The sequence below is a fragment of the Melanotaenia boesemani genome, chromosome 18 (genome assembly GCF_017639745.1).
Source record: "Melanotaenia boesemani isolate fMelBoe1 chromosome 18, fMelBoe1.pri, whole genome shotgun sequence".
Classification (NCBI taxonomy): Eukaryota; Metazoa; Chordata; class Actinopteri; order Atheriniformes; family Melanotaeniidae; genus Melanotaenia; species Melanotaenia boesemani.
Window position 1 is genome coordinate 14,362,764 of NC_055699.1, and position 20,374 is coordinate 14,383,137.

General features: G+C 38.8%; 1 protein-coding gene across 1 annotated transcript in view; it reads right to left on the reverse strand.

Annotated features, from left to right (window-relative positions):
* Nucleotides 1-20,374, reverse strand: part of stau2 (staufen double-stranded RNA binding protein 2) — a 104,561-nt gene extending 84,187 nt beyond the window's left edge. Inside the window, exons 1-5 of the mRNA XM_041969016.1 lie at nt 20,302-20,374; nt 18,425-18,632; nt 17,893-18,023; nt 16,665-16,824; nt 13,056-13,191 (exon numbers count right to left, since the gene is read on the reverse strand). Coding sequence (XP_041824950.1) covers nt 13,056-13,191; nt 16,665-16,824; nt 17,893-18,023; nt 18,425-18,623 — 626 coding nt within the window. The 5' untranslated portion in view covers nt 18,624-18,632; nt 20,302-20,374. The remainder of the gene's footprint in view (nt 1-13,055; nt 13,192-16,664; nt 16,825-17,892; nt 18,024-18,424; nt 18,633-20,301) is intronic.

Consider the following 20,374-nt stretch of genomic DNA (forward strand, 5'->3'; position numbering starts at 1 on the left):
ATCAGTGCAAACCTGCCTAATAAGCCTTTAGGAAGCAGAGAAATTTAGCTCAGATGTTTGCTCAAAATGGAATTCCACCTGACCTTACCTAACCTGTTCTGGGTAAGCACACGTAAAGACTCTAAGCTGTGTTTGATTCAATGACTTTTCCTTGCAAGGCAAATGGGTTCTTATAAGATTCTTGTAAGATTTGTAAGCTCAAAATCACAAGATAATCCATTCTGGCATGCTCAACGCTAGCAAAAGTTGGCTAGCAAAAGTTGTTCAGGACTAATCTGCACCCTATACTAGCAGTTTTGGGTGGATTTAAGGTGAAGCTGGAGGCTCCTGACAAGCTTATGCTTGACTCTTAGCACACCAGAGCTAGACTGTGCTTCTTCATGGTAAGAAGGCCAAAGAGCAGCATTGAGAGCTAATCTCAAAGGCAAGATATTTTTTATTCTTTTCCAAATGACTTTGGCAAGAATTTAATCTTGAACATTTAAAAGTAGCCTGTGACACGTGTTGGCAGACAGGTGGTTCATCCATTTCCGTCAGTGTTAAAGATTTTTTAAAAGATCTTCTTAACTACATACCAGCAGAGGTCAAAGAGGCCTGTCACCTGTGTAAAGGACTTTTGAACCTGGCATCATTTAAGGAGAAAAAAAAACAAAAAAGAAAAAGAATATATATATATATATATATATATATATATATATAAGAGCAACAAAAAAGTCAGTGTGCAGTAATAAGTCCCCTGTTTTTTTTATAATTAATTAATTCAGCAGTTTTTAATTGTGGGTGTCTCAAAATGCAGTGAAGATACATTTCAGAGTTGTCTCCCAAAGAAATCAAAATGAAAGTGAGAAATTTGTTAATAACTTGATTTGCAATCTAAAAGCTCTCTTTAGGGTTTATCTAAACAGTATCAGTCCTTCTATCAGATAATAAAATTAAAATGCTAATGAAATGTTGACAAAGCTGGACAACATTAAAAATTGTGGTGATGTCTATCATTTCTTGACAATTTACTTTCTCAGAATAAACCTGAAAGGTGTACACATTTTCTTAAACGCTGTTGATATATATCTTTAAATGGGATCTATCAAAAATATCTCTCTTTAATCCGTGTAATTTTTCTGTACATTTAATTTTTCCAACTTTCTCTCCTCTTTCTGACAAAAATGAGTCAGCATATTACTCCCAGAATTCCAGCAGGTCTTTCTCCAGGCCGCAGCCCTACTCTCATCCGTCTGCTCTCAACTCCTGGCCACAGGAGTCTTCCTTGGGCGGGGGCCTGCCTGGCCCTCGCACGTCAAGTGTGGCCCCAGGGTCTCAGAGGACATGCCAAGTGCAACATGGGTTCCGGCCAACAGCACTGAGCTGAGATGGGAGCAGCTGGGGCTGCAGCGCTGAGTACAGGTGCAGGGAGGAAGAGAGAGAGGGATATGAAAGACGGAGGGAGACTTAAGCAGGGAGGAAAATGGGAAGGAAAGAAAGAGAGAAGAGAGAAAGGGACGTGGAGGGAGGCCTGTGGGAGACCCGATTCCACAACGTGGGAAAGTAGTGGCTTACACACAAGCAAGTAAGCCAAGAACATGGGCCAGCTCACATGCACATAAAAATTCACGTAGACCAAAAAAAAACAACAAAAAAAAAAACTGTCTGCTCCGTGTGATCAATTATTTGTTATCGTTCTTACTGCAAAGAGAGTTTTGGACCAGGACACCTGTAGGGAAGTTGTGGAGACCGCCTAAAGGAAATGGGAAAATAATTATGAAAAAAACACGGCTGCGTTTGTGTGATGACGCAAATGTGTATGTGTGTATTTGGTATGAGTCATAAAAGCGAGCAAGTGATACCAGAACTCAATCAAATGATAACTCATCAACATTTCAACATGAGTAATGAATTTAACTTGGAAGACAGAACCTTCTCTTTCATGTGGGCCACAGTGGTGAAGGTTACCGTTTCATCGTAATCATTAAAAGCCTCATGCGTGAACACACAAAGAGACAGACACATTCAAAAAGCCCACACACAGTCCTGCTGGGAAACTGAAGTTTTGTATTGCAATTATTACTATAAACGACAGAGTGACATTTCAGCTGGAAACTATTTACTTCAGTAGCACGAAAACTATTTCCTTTCCAAAATGCCTGTGCAGAAAAGAAAAGAAAATCTCATATAGCACACTTTTTTTTCTAAACTGAGCAGCTCCATTCTCATTAACTTTACTGACATTTATATAATTTCAAATAATTCACAACCAGTTTCCATGGCACATACATCACAATCTGAATATAGCACTACAGCTGCTTAAACACATTTAATAGATAACAGGAAACTGTAAGAAATTTGATTCCCAAGCTGGAAATACCAAAGCATCATACTGGTGAAGCTCACTGTAAATAAGGTGTGTTTGCAAAATCTGTGCTGCAATCATGATTTGTTAGAAGCACATCAAGGACGGCAGATTAAAAAAAAAATTTTCCTTTCTTTCTGAAGTTACTAATTGTGGCTGTGCAGACTCTTAACAATTTGATCAAGTCCAAGTCCAATAAGGAAGGTGGTGGGTCTTAAGAGATAGCATAGAAACACACATCTGATCATGACTATTGTTTCTTGTTTTGTTTTGTTTTGTTTTTTCCCCATTGTAGAGTACCAGTCAAAAGTCCCATTAAATCTAATGAGAAAGTGTGTCCAAACTTTTGACTGGTACTGTACATAAATCATATGCCATGAAAGATTATAATTTCATTTCTTCCAGAAGAATTTCTAATGTTAGTCATACCAAATTTCCACAGCATAATAATACATGACCATAGTCCTGTTGAAACCAGTGACAGTGTTGAGGTGAGGGACTCATCTGACGATCAATGTTATGTGCTGGAGAGCTACTTATTTCCTGTGAGGCAATCTTTTTTTGTTTTTTGTCCAGGTAAAATGTTTGAGAACCAGTTCTCATTCACAAACATGACCTGGCCAAGAGGCCCCAGTAGCAACTCTGAATAAAACCAAGTGATAGATTTTCTTGTGCTGAATCAAGTCTACTCATTGCATACCAAGCAAGGTATGCATACAAGGCTTTTATCTACGCCTCCTTTGCAACAGGTTATAATTATTCATAGTTGTAATTATCCTCTGCAAGTTTTTCTTTTCTTTTGCAGTGGTCTGGCAGTGATTTAATACTAAACTCTTGATTGGGTTGTGAGACTGCATATCAGTTTAAATGATGTGTGTCGTTGGGTTCTTGTGAAATGTTTAAAAAAAATTATATTAATGAAAATTTATCATGAAAACATTGCAGAATAAAAACCAAACCCTGACCATGATGATGCTCAGGGCTTGGATTTTGGTCTTACAGAGAATTTAATACTCTTTACAACTGTAGAAAAGCAGAATACACAGCAACTTAAACCTTTAAGTGGTTCAAACAACAAAGGCACAAGACCACTTTAACCAACAATAAGTGATAGCTTTAGGGACAGGCTCACTTTAGACAGCTAAAGAGTGAAACAAACTAACTTTGTTAAATCATGCTTTCTGCTCAGGCTACTGCCGGTAGGATTAAAATTTGGTGTCAGCACCATGAATTATTTGATCCAACCTGCACTGTTTCAACTGCTCAGGCTGGTGGTTGTGGGTGTCAAACCATTGAGGAATGTTTTCCTGCCAAAAGCTGGGCCCCTTAAAACCAATCAATCAGGATCTGAATGCCACAGCATAATAGTTTTGTTGCTGGACATGCATTCCTTCATTTTCCCAATTTTCCCATACTCTAAAAACTGCTTCTACGATTAAAACGCACCACACCACAAAAGCGAATGTCATGTCAAACTGGTTTCATCTGTGTGACAACAAGAACATTGGACTTGAACACATCTGAAATCAAGAGAATACTTTGGGAAGAGGTACAACTAAATATATAAGAGCATTTTCAAATCATAACTGGTGGTTTGGTTGCACATTATATTCTGCAGAAAAGCTATCAGGAGTAGAAGCCAGGAGGAAGCTTTGTTTTTGGAGAATTGTGTATTAACATAAAGATAAAGCTCAGATGTAAATAAATGGACAAATATGAATAACCAAGCTTGTCATGTTGCACCACATCCAAAATCCGATCCAAACACATTTATGTGTGGCTGAATTATCTGGTTTAAATCCCCCATCCTATAAAGGGTCTCTTCAAGTGATAAAGTTTTCTAAAATACTAACATTCATTCATATGGACGGAACAACGGCAAAATGTGGCACACAGGAAAAAGTGGGCCAACCACACACAGACAACTAGCTGCACATGAGCGAGGGAGTGTACTGGCCTACTTGTCTTCCAGCATCTCTGAGCTTGACCACCAAGACATCTACTGGCCACACATGCAAACATAAAGAGCTGTTACACACACAGACAGAAAACCTTGTAAAGGGGATGGGACTGCATTGGGAGCAAAAGGGCGACAAAGATCTGGAGAGGAGAAGGGAGGGATGGGAGGGGGGTTAATACAAAACTTGGACAGACTCACTCCTCCACCAGCTGCACTCTCTTTCAATCTTCTGCCAGACTTTTAACATGTTTTTTCTCCCTCCCAATTTCCATACTTCATTCCCCGTGTCCTTCATTGATTGCTCTCCTTTCCCTTCAGCCGGACACAATCGCTCATGTAGAAAATACATGGTGGTGTGAGAAAACAGCCCTTGTAGTCAAGTAAACACCATGCAACTGTGATGGTGCTGGGAGTTGTATTTCATAAAGTTCTTTGGACCTGTTTGAGGTTCCAAACCACTTCAACCACATTTGAGAAACAGGATTAATGTAATGTTCAAGGAATGGTTTTTAAATCAAACTATTTCTTCAACCTCAATTTCTCATTAAACTGACTTTTGCAGCAGCTAGACACTGAAACACACACTCACACAAATAAATAGAAAAAAGTAGTGAGGTAGTAAAGTAGTAAGGCAGAAAAGAGAGTGAAGAGAGTATTTTAAGTAGAAAAAATTGAAGTTATTTAAACTCACAAATACTAATATATATGAAAAGATTATATACATGTATCATATGTATCTCCCATATGTTATAGGCAGCTTTAACACACACAAAAAACACAAATTAAAACCGGTAATTTCTTATCAAACCATTCGTGTTGCAGATATGAATCTAGCGGAGGTGCTTTGGTGTCGTGCTGTTCAAAATCTTTGAGGTGTAAAAACCAAGCAATGCAGAGTTTTAATCAATGCACTGGGTCACAAAAAAGTGTTAACCTGTAAATAAAAGCTTTCACTCCTCTGTTTCATCCAACAATATCGCACATTCTGTAGGTTTTCGCTAAAGCAATTTATTTACTCCATCACATTCCTCCAGTGTAACGTACTGCTGAGTCTGTGCTGTCAAATACGCTCAAACGCAAATCACTGACAACAGACATTATTCCAGAATAACAAACACACTGTGCAGTAAACATTGGCTTCATATCTTATTTTAATTAAAATGTCCAAGCTGACAAAGTTCACCGTTTTAACTGTTTGTTGTGGTTAATATTTTCAGCAGGAGATTAAAGCTCTCTTTGTTGATTCGCTGTAATCAGCAGGCGGTCTTGGTGACCTCATTTAGGACTGTGTGGCTCTTCTGGCCAACCCTCTCTTACGGCCAATTTACCTGATAGGTAAAAACCTTTTAGTAACGTACAACATCCTACAAAAATGATAATAAAAGTGGTCCGGTAAAAGATTTTATATAATAATATATTTTGTCCAGAATGCTCTGAGTTGGTTTCTATGTACATAATGATGCCAGCAAAAGTTACTTTTGCCATTTTATACAAATATCTTCCTTTAGTCCGCTTGAAATTTTAACATTGCGGAGTATTTCTCACTAAATATGATTCAGGAATTAGTATATGGATGAATAATTTCATACTGTAAATTGTTTGAACTGTTGAATTTAAATGAAGGAGCTGTATAGAGAATAAAATGAACCAGTTATCAAATTAGCTTGATTTTGTTTAATTTATGCTTCTTTGATTCTTTTAAACTGACAACTACAAGTCAGTGTTTAAAAACAGGAACTGAAAAAGATGGCAAATGTGACTTTCACTACTTCCCCATGAGCTCTTTAACCACATTGGCCCACCAAAGGAGAAGAAATACAGCATCACTTGGAAGGAATAAACTTTAGGCTGGCTCTCTGTAGAAAATTATAATGAGGCAAGGCAAGGCAAGGCAAGGCAGTTTATTTGTATAGCACATTTCATGTACAGGACAATTCAAAGTGCTTTACATAAAACAAAGACATTACAGATATTTAGAATAGTAATGAGGCCAGATGAAAGGTCCTAAAAGAGGCGGATGCATCTTCCAACAGAATGTCTATTGCAGGTTTGATTCGACCCTGAGTAAACAAAGTATAAATGTGTAATAGATTTGTGATATTTCTATATTTCTTGTCACATCTTCAAGTGCTGCATCCAAGCACAGCGGAGTGGCTGGTAATTGTGATGTGGACTGAATTCAAAGAGTGGTTAAAAGAAGAAAAAGGAACCTGTTCTCCCATTACAGGAACTGAAGTAAGACCATAAACTTGCACAAACACCCAGGTGCACTCTGCACTATAAACTGGGGTGAAAAGGACCGTTTACAGATAGATACAGAAACATAAATGCAATTCAACATTTTTTTCCACATGTATCCTAGAGTGGAAATGCATGAATGATATTGATCTAAGAAGTGTAAAGAGACAATACACCATTATACGAGTAGCTCTGGAGACTGTCAGGAAGACACATCAGAGGGATTTGGAGATAGAGGAGTTGACTGTGATTAAATTGCTGCTGTTTGGTAAAGTTAATGAACAACACTGGAAAGTAGGACAGTGTGTATCCCAACAAGCTGATGTGCATCACCCCGTAATGATCCACACCGACAATGGGTGCCGATGTTATGATGCATGTCACACGGTGCTGGTGTCTACTGCCCAAAAATGGAGGGCAACCAAAAAGACTCACAACAAACAGAAACACTACCCTCCCTACTGATACTACACAGCTACCCAGCTGGTTGGACTAATTGCTTTTAGCAAAGCAACAAAAGAAAGTGTTCCGCAGAAGACATTCAACTACAGATTTAGTTTTTTGTAAAACTATATGGATATGAGTTCTTGGGAAGAAGATGTTCATAGACATTTGACTCACCTCGCCAAACACACTGAAATGCAGCAAAAAGGATGAGTGCTTGTGTTGATATAACCTTCTCGGTACACTGTGGTCTCAGGTCCTTTTTTAAATGCAAGGCATCAAGGCAAAAGATTTAAGGAGGACACACAGGGATACACAAACACGAACCTCCACTCAGATGAGAAGAGATGAAAGGAAAGAGTAGACTTCTGTGTCACTGAGTCTGTTCAACACAAATCAGTTCAAGCATTTGTTTATGTTGGAGCTGTATTCTACTCCTCCACCCCCTTCAATAAAACACTGCTTTATGAGTATACACCCACTTGTACAATTAGGACACATTATCCTTTCCTCTGGCATGTCAACTACATTGATTTATGTACTATCTGAGCAAATGTATTTGATTTACTGATCTACACAGATGTGCGGTCATTTTTAAAAGGAAGAAAAAAAGTAATGCAATAAAAGGTTAGTTCTTCTGAAGACTGCCTTGTGGGCTTTGGCTCTTCCCTTTTGTTTTGGGGGGGCAGCTGTGATTAGAGGATGGATAAGAAAAACCATATCTGTGGAACGCCTGAATGGACAAAAGAGCACAGTGTCCCAATTTAGACCATATGAAACTGTAAAGCCCAAAATGCCAAAGAGCAATGTAAAAAAAAAAAAAAAACACAGACTGGGAGAGAAAGAGTAAAAAAAAAAAAAAAAAAAAAAAAAAAAAAAAAAAAAAGAGTGCATGTGCTGAGAGGACCTCAGAGGGCATCTGATACCTCCACACTGGAAGACATGAGAGGAAATGTTGAATATAGAAAAGCGCTCATGGGCAGATTTGCCTTTTTAGTGAGTCAGGTTGGCCCAATTAGAGATGTACACGACAAAGTACACCTGAGTATCTGTGTGTGTGTGCTTTGTGTCTGCACTTCTGTCTGCTGATATCCTGAGGGCATGAGATTCATTTTTCAAGGATCTTTCCATCGCGACTGTCTCTTCAGATTTCCTACAACACAGTGCACGCAAAACATGCACTGCAACTCATTCAAGGCGTGATTAAGAGGACCTGTTTGAGTTTACAGGACTGTTCCACACAGCTATGAGCCATGTCAAGAATATGTTTTCATGCATTTAACTCTTTGCAGTCTCAGAGTTAACAGCAGTAGCCTCTAGAGAGCAACACAATGCATGTTTTGTAAATTAACACATAAAAAATTGATAAATAAATCAAAGCTAATTGCTGTTTTACAAATCCTAGAACCACAGAGTAACGATAACATTCAGGTGGTGTCATTTTCCAGTATGATTTCAAGCTGGTCACCAAAGCTACCACAGCTAACAGCCTACAGAGGCTTTATCAGAGGTTTACCACCTAAAACATCTGCTTACTTCAGCTGGAAAGGCCAGCCAGATAAACTTTGCCCCATAGTTTTTTTTTATTTTATTTAGTCTTTAATAATCTTGCTCACAGACAGACAAACAAACGGCACTGGTCACAAGCTGTACTTCTTACTCTGACTTCACCTTGACAAAAGAACAAGAGCTAGGACGATGAAAGGAAGCAGGAAAGTTGCTGTCCTTCAGATCAATAACAAAAAAGCAAAGATGGCAAAAATCACTCTGTAGAACTAGGGGTGAAAAAGCCAAACCTTATGGATAGTATGTAGGTCTTTTGTCACAGTTCTGGGGTCTCATTTATAACTGAGGCATACAAGCAAAATGGAGCCTGAAAGTGGTGTTCCACACAAAAGTTGTGATCTATAAAAACAAATGTGACGGGAAAATGTGCGCACCTCTATGTAAACTCTGACCCATGCGTACGGACATTTTGGAGATGGGGAAAATCCATGATGCAGGTGGTGAATTGCAGTTAAAGGTGGGAGTGGGAAGGTGGGAAGCAAACAGTCTTCCCCCCCTAGCCTAATCCTGCCCAGTATGAGAACTGTGACCCACAGCCCCCTCCCCAACCGGAAGGCTTTAAACAGGAGCAAGGATCTGAAAGGATGTAATGCAGCGTTTGAGATGACAACAATGCAACAGTTCATTTTTAAAGATCTTTTAATCTATTAGATGTGTCACACAGAACTGTCACATTGTTGCACATCACAGCTCTAATTTCATTAAGTTCATCAGCTCTGACATTAATGTGTTCGGAGTAAAGCTTGGGTCAGAACCTGACCACCCAGATGCGCCATGCGCACCGGACTTGCTAGTGCTGGGGACAGCCGGAGCCCGGCAACTACATCTTCCTCGTCGGGTCGGGAACTCCTTGTCCTCACCACCTCCTGCCCCCCACTGCGGAAGAACTGAAGGATGTGGCACATCAGCCTGATGTTTTCTCTTCATGTGTATAAAAAAGTTTACACTGCCATGATATAAAATATGTTACAGAGTTTTAGCGGGTTCACCTGTAGTCTTGTCAAGTCAGTGTCTGCCTCCTGCATTTTTTTGGTCCAGTGTGTAAGCTCAGGTGTGATCTTCCTCCTTCAGTTGCAGACACACTCTGATGGTGGGAGGCAAGTCTCTTTTTTTTTTTTTGCTGTTGTTTTTTTTTGTCTCCATCTTTAGGTCTGACCACTTCTTTTTTATTAGCTCTGCCAAGGCGGATGTCATGTATTCGGAGGCGCTGGTTTGTCTGTTAGCAACATAACTCAAAAAGTTATGGATGGATTTTGTTTACATTTTCAATTTTTTTCAACAAGTGATTGGATTTGGGGGGTAATCCGGATCACCGTCTGGATCCAGGATTTTTTTTTAAAAGATTTGTTTACTATGGAATAATTTTGCCATTACAGCTTCTAACTGAAAAATAATGCCCACAGTCATTGGGAAAAATAAATAAATAAAAATTACAATGTCTTGGCGGAGGTCTGGAACGCTTCTTCTTTATTTTTGCTACAGTTCTGTTAGTCACACTGACAGACTGCACCACACAACAGGTTGCACTCACAGCATTTTCTTTTATTTGTGACTCCACCGAACTTCGGCCGAACAACATTTCTTTACCTGCACCCACTTCGCCCACGGGCACTTTGTGACTCCAGCCGGACAACATTTCTTTACTTGCCTCCACCTCACCCATGGGCACTTCTATTTGTCTGTTTTTTGCCATGTTTTTCTTATTGACCAGCAGGGTTCTTAATATGCAACAATCATGTCCTGCTTAGCTGGTTTGGCCGTATGCCATTTTCTGCTTTTGGGTGTACGTACACTTTTAGTATAGCTCCTACACAATGTTTTATAAATGAGACCCCTGGTCTGTGTAGCTTACACCAGTAAAATCTCTAAGGTTCAAAATCCACTGAGTGAAAATAAAGTGCTCATGGGGTGTTAACTTGTCACTAATAGCTTTTAGCCTTAGAAAATCAAAATCAAATAGGAGTTCATCTTCCTCCTCTCCACATAGGAGAACATTAAACCGTCCAATACAACATTGTGCATGCAGGGATTTCACTGCAGCACAGGTGAACCATTCCTTCTCACCGTTTCCTACAGAGAAAGCAGTAACGGACAGTTTGGTATCAGACAATCACCACAGGAGGAAATGTCACAGCTGATATAATGTTACTGTCATAACCAAATGAAGGACTGGGAGGAGGTGGGCGACTTCAGCTTTGCTTTAACAGGGAAAGTCCTATCCAAATTCCAGCTCTGACAAAATGCAGGATGCAGGCGCCCCCGCCCCCGCCCCCCTTGAGAGCAGAGCAGCAGGAGGAAAGCTGGGAGCGCCGTGGAGGAGCCCTGCATGACTCATTGGAATCAGGTGTTCCAGTGATAACACAGAAGTTGGGGGTTGTCCATGAAGACGGTTGACGTAATCAGATTTCCTGATATCACAAATATTTGACTGATTCAGTGATGGTTTTTGTTAATTGTTTTCGGCTGAGTTTCCACATTTTTCACAGCAGAAACAGAAGAAGAACACCATTGTTCGTCCTCAGCGAACAATGGTGTGGTCACTTCTGGATGATGGCATAGATGAATTGCTGATTTAAACATGGACTTGGATTGTAAAGAATTATGTTCAGGTCCTTCGCCATAAATAAGATTCATTAAGACGCTGATAAATGCACGTTTCATATTATTGCAGTATTTTCTCTACGGGGCACTTTCTGAATGAATCAATACTGGTCTTGGTGGTGATTAGAGCACTGATGGATCAGAGCCAGGCTGCCCTTTTAATGGTCTGATTTTCCATCAACATGACTCTGGATCACTCTTATTCATCATAATAGGTAAGGACATAGGTTTGTGGAAACCTTCGTTTCCCTGCAGCGTCGTTTAGGTGACAGATTGTGGATATGGCCTGTCACTCTCCGACATACTTAGTCATCTGATTAAGAGAATTCATATTCAGAAGGTCTCACTTTCATTAATCCAGGGCTCATCCACACTGAAAGAAAGAGACCTTATAAAAACATAAATGACCTTGGAGCAATATACACCTCTTCTGTTTGAGACACACATCCTCTAAGCCGTCTCTCTGGCTCTCTAACAAAGTGAAACGTGACTGCCAAACAAACCATAAGGGATAGATACTGCCTGTCCCTTTTTAGAAACTCGCCTCTATGACATATGACATTGACAGACGGATACTGGAAAACAGATTTTCTCCGCCACCCCAAAGACATTTATCTTTCTCCCCCTGTTTGCTCCTGCATGGATCAAATGGTAAAAGATGTGAGCCAGATGCTAGACTGTCTGCTGACTACACTAAGTTGTCCAACAGTACCACTGAGTTAACGATTTTCTGGCAACATATTCACACTTTATAAATAAATATCACATATTTATCAGCAGAATCATCTAATACAGGACCAGTGTGAGCCAAACAGAAATACATGAAATACAGGATTTTCAGTTACATCTTTATACGTTTAGTGCATCAATAATGAAAACCCTGCTAAATAATTCTTCAGATTACAGAACAGAGAATAATGTATAAATAAAATTGTACAAATCCAGCACATTCCGATCTTAAAGGCAACAAAATGGGTGCTCAATCACCCTAGAAAAGCAGGCTGATGGGACTTCTACAATGAAGTAACACTGCCATCTGGAGGGACTTTTCAATGTCAGTTGACAAGGAGGCAAACAAGCCTTGATGAAGACTAGAGTTAGCATGTTTAATAATAAGTTGTAAGCTTTATATATATATAAAAGATATAAATAAAACAAAATTACGATTCTGTCCATATTATACAAACATAGTAAAACTGGAAGATGAACGAACCTGTGAGATTAAACTTTATATATCAAACATTGCATTTATGCCTTGTGTTATTTTATCTTTTACAGTTTACAGAATACTTATGTAATTATTAACTCTAAACCAACTTGGTGTACTTCAGCATACTTGGATTTAAGCACAGGCCTCAGTAGTTTTTCCTTCAGGCATATTTGCTGCAACTGAGGAATCTCTAATAAGTTTTGGAAATGGGATTGCTCCATCCCAAAAAAATAAATAAATAAAAGAAAATAAAAGGAAAGTGGTTGCAAAGAAAAACCACATGGGTAGCACATTTCTCTGTCAGACCACATGGATAGAAGAGCCACATGTGACACACATCCGAGCCACTGAATGCATCTTGAGGTAATCCACAGAGCATCCACAGCATGTCCACACTAAGCTGAATGAATATTAAAGATCATCTTTACTCCTCTGTGTTTAAATTATTTGCCCCCTTAATTTCAAAGCTCTTTAGAAACAACATTTTCCTACGCTGACAACTTTTTAACAAGAGTTTAGAATTGGGCTTGCTTTTAGAAGTCACAAAATAGGCCTAATTTTAACTTAGAAAAAAATCTTCACATTCTTAAAATTCATCATTACTCACCCTCATTGCTTGCATAACAAGCCACAGCTACACAGTTTGAAAACTGAAATGAAGCGACTAGATAGTTTATGATTTAGATGCTCACCTTTGGTTGAACATCCCTCTGAAGTTGTAATTTGCTCTGTAGTTAGGCATAGGCTTGGGGTCCAAAGGCCTGTAGATAGCTGGTTCCCCTCTCTTCATGGCCAGACCATTCAGCTCTACTGTGGGTGTTATACTGCCTGTAGAAGTGAGGGTGCATTTAGATGGAAAAAATATGTCAAAATCAAGATGAGCACTAACAAAAATTGTTTTAGAATCAAGTAGCACAATGAACCATATCCAGTAAACCTCTCAAACCAAGGATTTTTGCATTCAACCACAAAATTGTCAAGCATTTTTATATGCCTCATGCATGAGCCACTAATATCACAGCTTCTCTCGCTGGAATTTGTTCCCATTAAGAACCGGCTGTAAGGAGCTTCACTACCACAGTGCCACAGACAGTAAGGGAGATAAAACAAAAACAGGTGGTATTCATTTTGACAGATCTTTTACATATTTCCCACACAGACGCACCTCTTTTGGTCAGGGTGTGTTATCTGTCCAAGGTGGAAAGCTATGAAATAATCTACCACAAACATTAAGAGAATGTCCTACATATAACTCATTTAAAGCCCAGTTAAAAACCTGGCTTTGGTCGAATCAGGAGTGTACCCACATGTAACATACACTGTAACGTACAATAAGCAAAACTCTGAAGGGCTCTGTAAGAATGTAGTGATCTTGAGCTTTGATAAGTATGAGTGTTTGTAATTGTGTATGTGTAAGTACTGTGCAGGTGTAAGTATGTAGTGATATTGAATTTGGTTAAGTATGAGTGTTGGTAATTGTGCATGTGAATGTACTGTTTTAGATATAAGAACGTGTATTTTTTATATTAGTTTGTAAATACAAATTGTTTCTATATTATATTGTTCTCCCATTCCCCCCAAATCCCCGGGACAACGGATGGAAATTAGCATTTGCTATAATCCGGTATGTTTACATTCATGCTGTATAAGCCTGTCTGTTCATTAACACGCACTGTCCCGCTCAAATAAATAAATAAATAAATAAAAATATTTATTGATGAGAAGTATTGCTCTGTGCATACACATAAACTAATTGCTCTGATTCATCTCCCCAACACTAAAAAATTTTAGATGATAGGTCTGAACAGGCAGGAATGAGGGCAGGAGGGGGACTACAGAGGATAGAGTTTACCAAAGCAAATTTTCATATAGCTTCCAGGAAGGTGATTCAAGACAGCTCGCTAAGCTGGCTAGCTGAACAAAAATGACTGAGGAAAAACAGCAATTGATTTAGTGGAAGGGATGGCGCCCTGATGATGGACTTTGTTGTTAAACTACTTAAAAGGAAATTTCCTAACCAGAACGCATGCCATTCCGAATCCCACGTGCCAGTTGAACTCTAAACCACCCCAAGACCTTCCCGAAGATCCATTGTGATAAATATATTACATTTACAAGTCAAAGACTTGGCCTAGGGAAGTAAAATTCAAGTTTTAAATAAACGTTAAGCCTATTTCAACTATCATTTACAGCCTCCTTCTTTAGCAGTCTACAAGGTACTACAGAAGCACAGAGAGAATGACTGCTACCATAACTGACAGGGTGGTGAAGATGAGGGCGCAAGACATTTAAGTAAACATTACAAGCTACAGTTTGACTCTGAAAAAAACTATGGGAGGTGTTTCCATGGCAACAAGTGAGGAAACAGAAATGTTTGAGAGAAAAGCTAAAAGAATACAAACGACTACTTCAGCCTTAAAAAGTGCACCTGAGCTACGAGTGAAATGGCTGGAAGACAGGCGTATTTTTTCCTGTTGAAATCACAGATTGAATGGAGGAGCATCATCAGTAATGTTGGACATATCTATCCACCACCACTGGGGAGGGTCAGGAGCCAGGACCATCTATGGAAATTTCATTCCCTCCACCCACTAACAAGAGACTCCAGAAGGACAACTTTCCTTTCGCTGTAGGACAAATCTTGTTCTACTGTGTTATGCTACTATCATGTTGAAAGCAGGAGAAAATTATTTAATTAATCCAATACTTAATGTTAAAGCCAAATGTGCAAATGCCATTTGGTTAACCCTTTCATGCATATAATCCATTACTGTCTTCTAGTATATGCATGAGTGAAGATGGTATATTTGTAATTAGCCACTTGAGTGGACATTAATGAACCATATACTGCCACTCACTGAAAAATAAATACACTATATCTGATACATATGCATACATTGTAATTACCATGTTTGCCACAATGATAAACAGGAAATAAATATGTTACTATGTTAAAGAAAAGATTAAATAAATACGGTAAAATAAGATTTAACATAAAAATGCATCAATACACATCTGTAGAAGTATTATACTGTATGTGATTTTTTTTTTTTTTAATTCGTGCATCAGAGTTAATTTTATTTCTCTAAATGTTAATGGGATTCTTAACCCAATTAAACACAGGAAAGTTTTCACGAAATTTAAAAAAAAAAAAGTAAACTGACTGTGATTGAGACGGAAAATGATCATGTCCTCAAACAGACTAGAACATACAAGGAGGCAAAGGGCATGGATTTCTATAAAAACAAGATGTAAGAGCATAAATCTGCTAGAGGGCAGGGTCATAATGGTGAAAGGGAAAGAAGACAGATTCTTTTTTGTTTTTATTTTTATTGAACACTTCTGTAAAGATTCCCGCCAGATTCTCTATGAGGCGCTGTCAACTTCTGAATTTATCCTACAATCTTTCCTTAACCTCATACGTTTTCCAAAAGGATCAAACAAAAGATCTTGACTAACTACACAGCCATACCAATAATTTTCTTTTAAAATTCTTTTGTATGAAGTGATCCAACTACAAAGGATAAAACATCAACTGTGGCTCTGGTTAAAATGTTTCTACTGCATTAATGCATGTAGAACTAACTAAATAAATAAACTGTTTAACTGACTAATTGTAGATTCAAGCAGTTTGTGTAGCTATTTTTCAGTGGACAATTTATTTTTTGCAGTGGATATTTTGACTTTTTTATCAATGCAATAAATCCACAGTATGCATGTTTGTGCTTTACACTGACATCTCGTATTATTAAGCTAAAGTGAGAAGTGCAAAGTTAGTTGCTGCATATCTCCAAAGCAACTAACAAATATCTGTGCATACAATTCCATTGATTTTACATGATTATCATGGTCCAAAGAAAACAGCTTTTAAATGTGAATTGGCTGTGCACAAAACAAACATAGGACCAAACACATGCAATACAAATACAAGGAAGTTGCATAACAAATCGTTGAAGTTTAAACCTGAAAAAGTCCATATATGTTTACAAATATAATACATATCTTTTTTTTTCATATTCTGAAAGGTCAATATCTTGCAAAAAATAAAAACTAAATAACAAGACCACTTGCTGCTATAGTTAGCCTCTGATAGGGAAGCTTGGAAAACAGAAAATATTGACCTTACATGCATTAGTGTATGCATTCTGAACAATTTCTATAATTTTAAAATATCTGAGTTGAAAAAATATTTTCCTGCACTGAAAATAATGCTGATAGGAAACAAGCCTGAATTTGTTTCATAAGTGAAAGATGGGTTTAAAATAATTCTTGACTGGTGTGTACTTTGACAGCTACTGTACCTGGGTTGCTGTTGATGTCAACTTTAGGAGAGCGGGGTGCTGGCCTGGGAAGGACACTCTCAGCCAGTGCTTTGGCAGCAGTGGAGTGCTGGGCCTTCTTAATGCTGGTGCCCTCTGCCTCCCACACCTGCTCCCCAAGAGTCAGCTGCACTGTGAAGATCTGGAACAGTGACACCCACAGGGAGACATGTTGTCCGACAGCTACAATATTTTTCCGGATACATTGAGAAACAAGGCCAAGCATGCAAAAAAAGAAACAAAAAAAAAAAAACTGAACTTTTACTGATGTTTGTTTGTTTATTTACCACTTAATATTTATTATTTATTAAATTAATTCATTTTTGCATTTCAGGACTGCAACATATTCCAACAGAGAAAAAAAATACAAGCAGCCCTGTAAAGCCTTTCAGTTTTTAATGTTGTTATTCCTTCCCAGAACACTTGAAAGACAATCTGACATTATGGATGCCAAATAATGCTTCAGATGCTATCCTCCTTCCCCCCATTCTTCCTGAAATACATAAGATTTGCAATATTACACATTTGTCATTTTAATATCTTTCACTTTTAAAATTCTCCACATATTCTCTCATAGAGAGAGGCCAGAACTGTTCACTGCAGGCCAGTACAGCATCTGTACCCAGTTCTAACTCAGCTGTGTATTTGTAAAGTGTGCTGAATGTAAAGTGCTTTATTTTTTTAAAAAAATGCATAGGAGCATTTGTTGTTGGATAATCTAAGGCTTTTTCTTTTATTACATTAATGCTAACACCACCATACCATAAATCTGCATTGTTAAAAGCAACAATACAACCTCATACCATCATAGATCCTGGATTTTTTTACTTGTTTCTAATAAAAATCTGGATGAGCCTTTGTTATTTATAAAGTGCCATCTGTGGGATTGGAAACAATGGGTTACCCTTTCCCATTCATTTCATGCTGCTCATCTTTGTGCCACCAATACTCAGCTTTTTGTGGATGTTGTTTTTGTAGCAAATCATGATTATAATCATTATTTTATTATTTTATAACTAGCTCTAAAATATTTCTTTTTGGGAAAGTTGTAGGCTGGGAATGCAAAAATAGACATGTTAATGAAATAAAGTCAAGGAAAAAAAATAGAAAATATCATGGGTTCACTCTGTCTGCAAGAAAATAAAAGTATAAGTGAATAATAACTTTCTTGATTTGAGGTTGCACGATTAGAACTACTGTAATATCTCACCTTGGCATGTGCAGGGCCTCTCTCGTTGAGGAGCTTGTACTGTGGTTGGATCCTGTTGAAACGGGCTAACTCATTCACCAAGCACATTGGAGTTTTCTCTTTAGGGTTTGCCATGTTCTCCTGGGGCGGGCCTTTTACAAAATGCAGCAGGACACAATATTCTGAGAAACATGGTAACTGAAGCAGAAACAGAACTATATGCATGAATAATTATGTCTTGTTTGTGAAGCAAACAAGAGTGGGAGACCTTAATGTTAGACTCTTAGTACTTTCAGGTCAACCTTTTCATTATAAAATTATTATCTTGAAGCCATTCTTATAGCTTAAATCAATAGTAGTACCATCTAGCCATGATTGATCCATCTAACAACTGAGGGAAGTACAATGTTCCCTCAATAAATAACCAATGTTTTCAACACTGGTCTTTAAATCACCTAGTGTAAATTTTAATTAAAAGATGATGAAGAAATTTTATTATGGCAATAATAACATTTTCCTTCTGATGAAATACCATAGTCTTTAAGGTTGCTACCTGGTGGCGTGGCAGACACAGGGGCGTCCCCATATCCGACCGCAGGAGCAGGGCAGACGGGTGTGGGGGCCGGGCCTGTGCCATTAACGGAGGGCTGCAGACCCAGGGATCCTGGGCTGGCCATGGCCGTTGGGGTAACACTAGGGGAGAGGCCAGGACCAGCCAGGGGTGCTGCGGTCTGTACTTTCACTTGAGCCATGCTCTATTCCTGAAACCAGACAACAATTAAATAATTTCCTTTTAACTAATAGACAAAAGTCATGAAAAGTACTCTGCAAAGTCTAAGTTAAAAATCAGCTCACAAATTATGTCTATTAAGTGTCAATGTAAAAGTCTACACACACATGCAAATATATAATTCAAAACTCCTTTTTGTACAATTTAAAGCTCTTCACTGTCACTTGACCAATTCTGTGTGCTAAGCCTAGAGTGCAGACTCAAACTGAGCAGCTCTAGGCCTATCTCACATTCTGATCCACTGGCAGCTAATACACCCAGACAATGACCCTTTATTTGAAGGCGCTTTACTCGTGTTACTGCTGCCAAACACTATGCAAAAAAAGGAGGAAAGCTGTGATTGTAATACAAACAAGACAATGGACATTCAGTCACAATTTATTTCTAAGAAGAGGTGTGTACAACTGCAATAAGACGACAGGGATTAACATCAGCAGAGATGGTTTGCCAATTCTCTGCAAATTCAACTTCTCTATCTTTTGTGACATGCATGTCATATTATTGGTGGATGCTGTTACACACAGGTCACAGCCTGCAGTCTGTACTGTAACACAATAAGCTACAATGTGTCCTTCAAGAACAATGTAGACTAGGTAGATATTTGTATAAAATAGTTAGAGGCACAAAATGGCCCTCATGCTGGATCACACAGGCAGAAAGTGGGAATGTAAGATATTACTTTCACGTCCCAAGAGATCAGAGCAAAAAAGGTTGAACACAGTTGAACCACATGACAGTGGAAAAATTCAGCCTCTTGCACATGGACATTTCAGGGGATGCTGGCTTTGATCCTGGTTCATCCAAAGGATGGACAATTTCGCTAGAAACCAGTGTTTCCTTTAGTAGAGAAAAAGCATTTTCTATTTACACACATTAATGAGACAGTTTTCATGTAATGCTTTCATTATCGATTGTTTTCATGAGTCCATGATTACAGATTTCATCAGGCGACGTGTGGACACAAAAGTACTCACGTAAAAGGAATGTATCTACTTTCTAAATGTCAAATGCATCATTTATTCTGGCTCAATACCTCAATAAACTGCATGTATCCTTAATCTTCCTGTGCGAGTTAACTGTGCATCTCGCGTGCAGTTAGATACAATGGGTCACAATCTTCCATGCCTTTTTTATGCAACACAACAGCTACTTAAACAAATACTGTCTGTGCTAAACAGCAACCCAGAGGCGCCACTGTTTTATAAATCTACGAGGTGGAGAACTGTCAGTGCTTCAGGGCTGCCTGCAACCCCTAAACCCTATATCACAGCTTCGTGTGTGGCTTAGCTGGGAGCTAACGATGCCAGCAAGAAAACGGCATTTCCTGCAAATGTCAGCCCCTAAAAACGCACTAACTAATTGGGCAAGCGCGTGTGCTGTCACGAGCGCGTTAGTGTGATTTCTCCACATTAATATATTTCATCAAGCCACCTCCCGTTTCGCTTGTTTAGCCGGTGGAGGCTCATCATGGCTGAACGGCCGAGTACCCCTCTTGCTAGCATCTCCACACCGCCCCATCTTCCATGAAAGTCTGGGGAATTTCGGTCAATCCTAACATCATATACAGGCTGGCGACAGCGTGCCGAATACTTCAGAGACCATTGGACAACAAAGTGGCAATAATTGACGGGTATTTTTACCTTTGTCCAGGGCCAGACCCCAGTAACACCTCCAACATTGGCAAACACTAAAGAGAACTGGATGGAAGAGGGG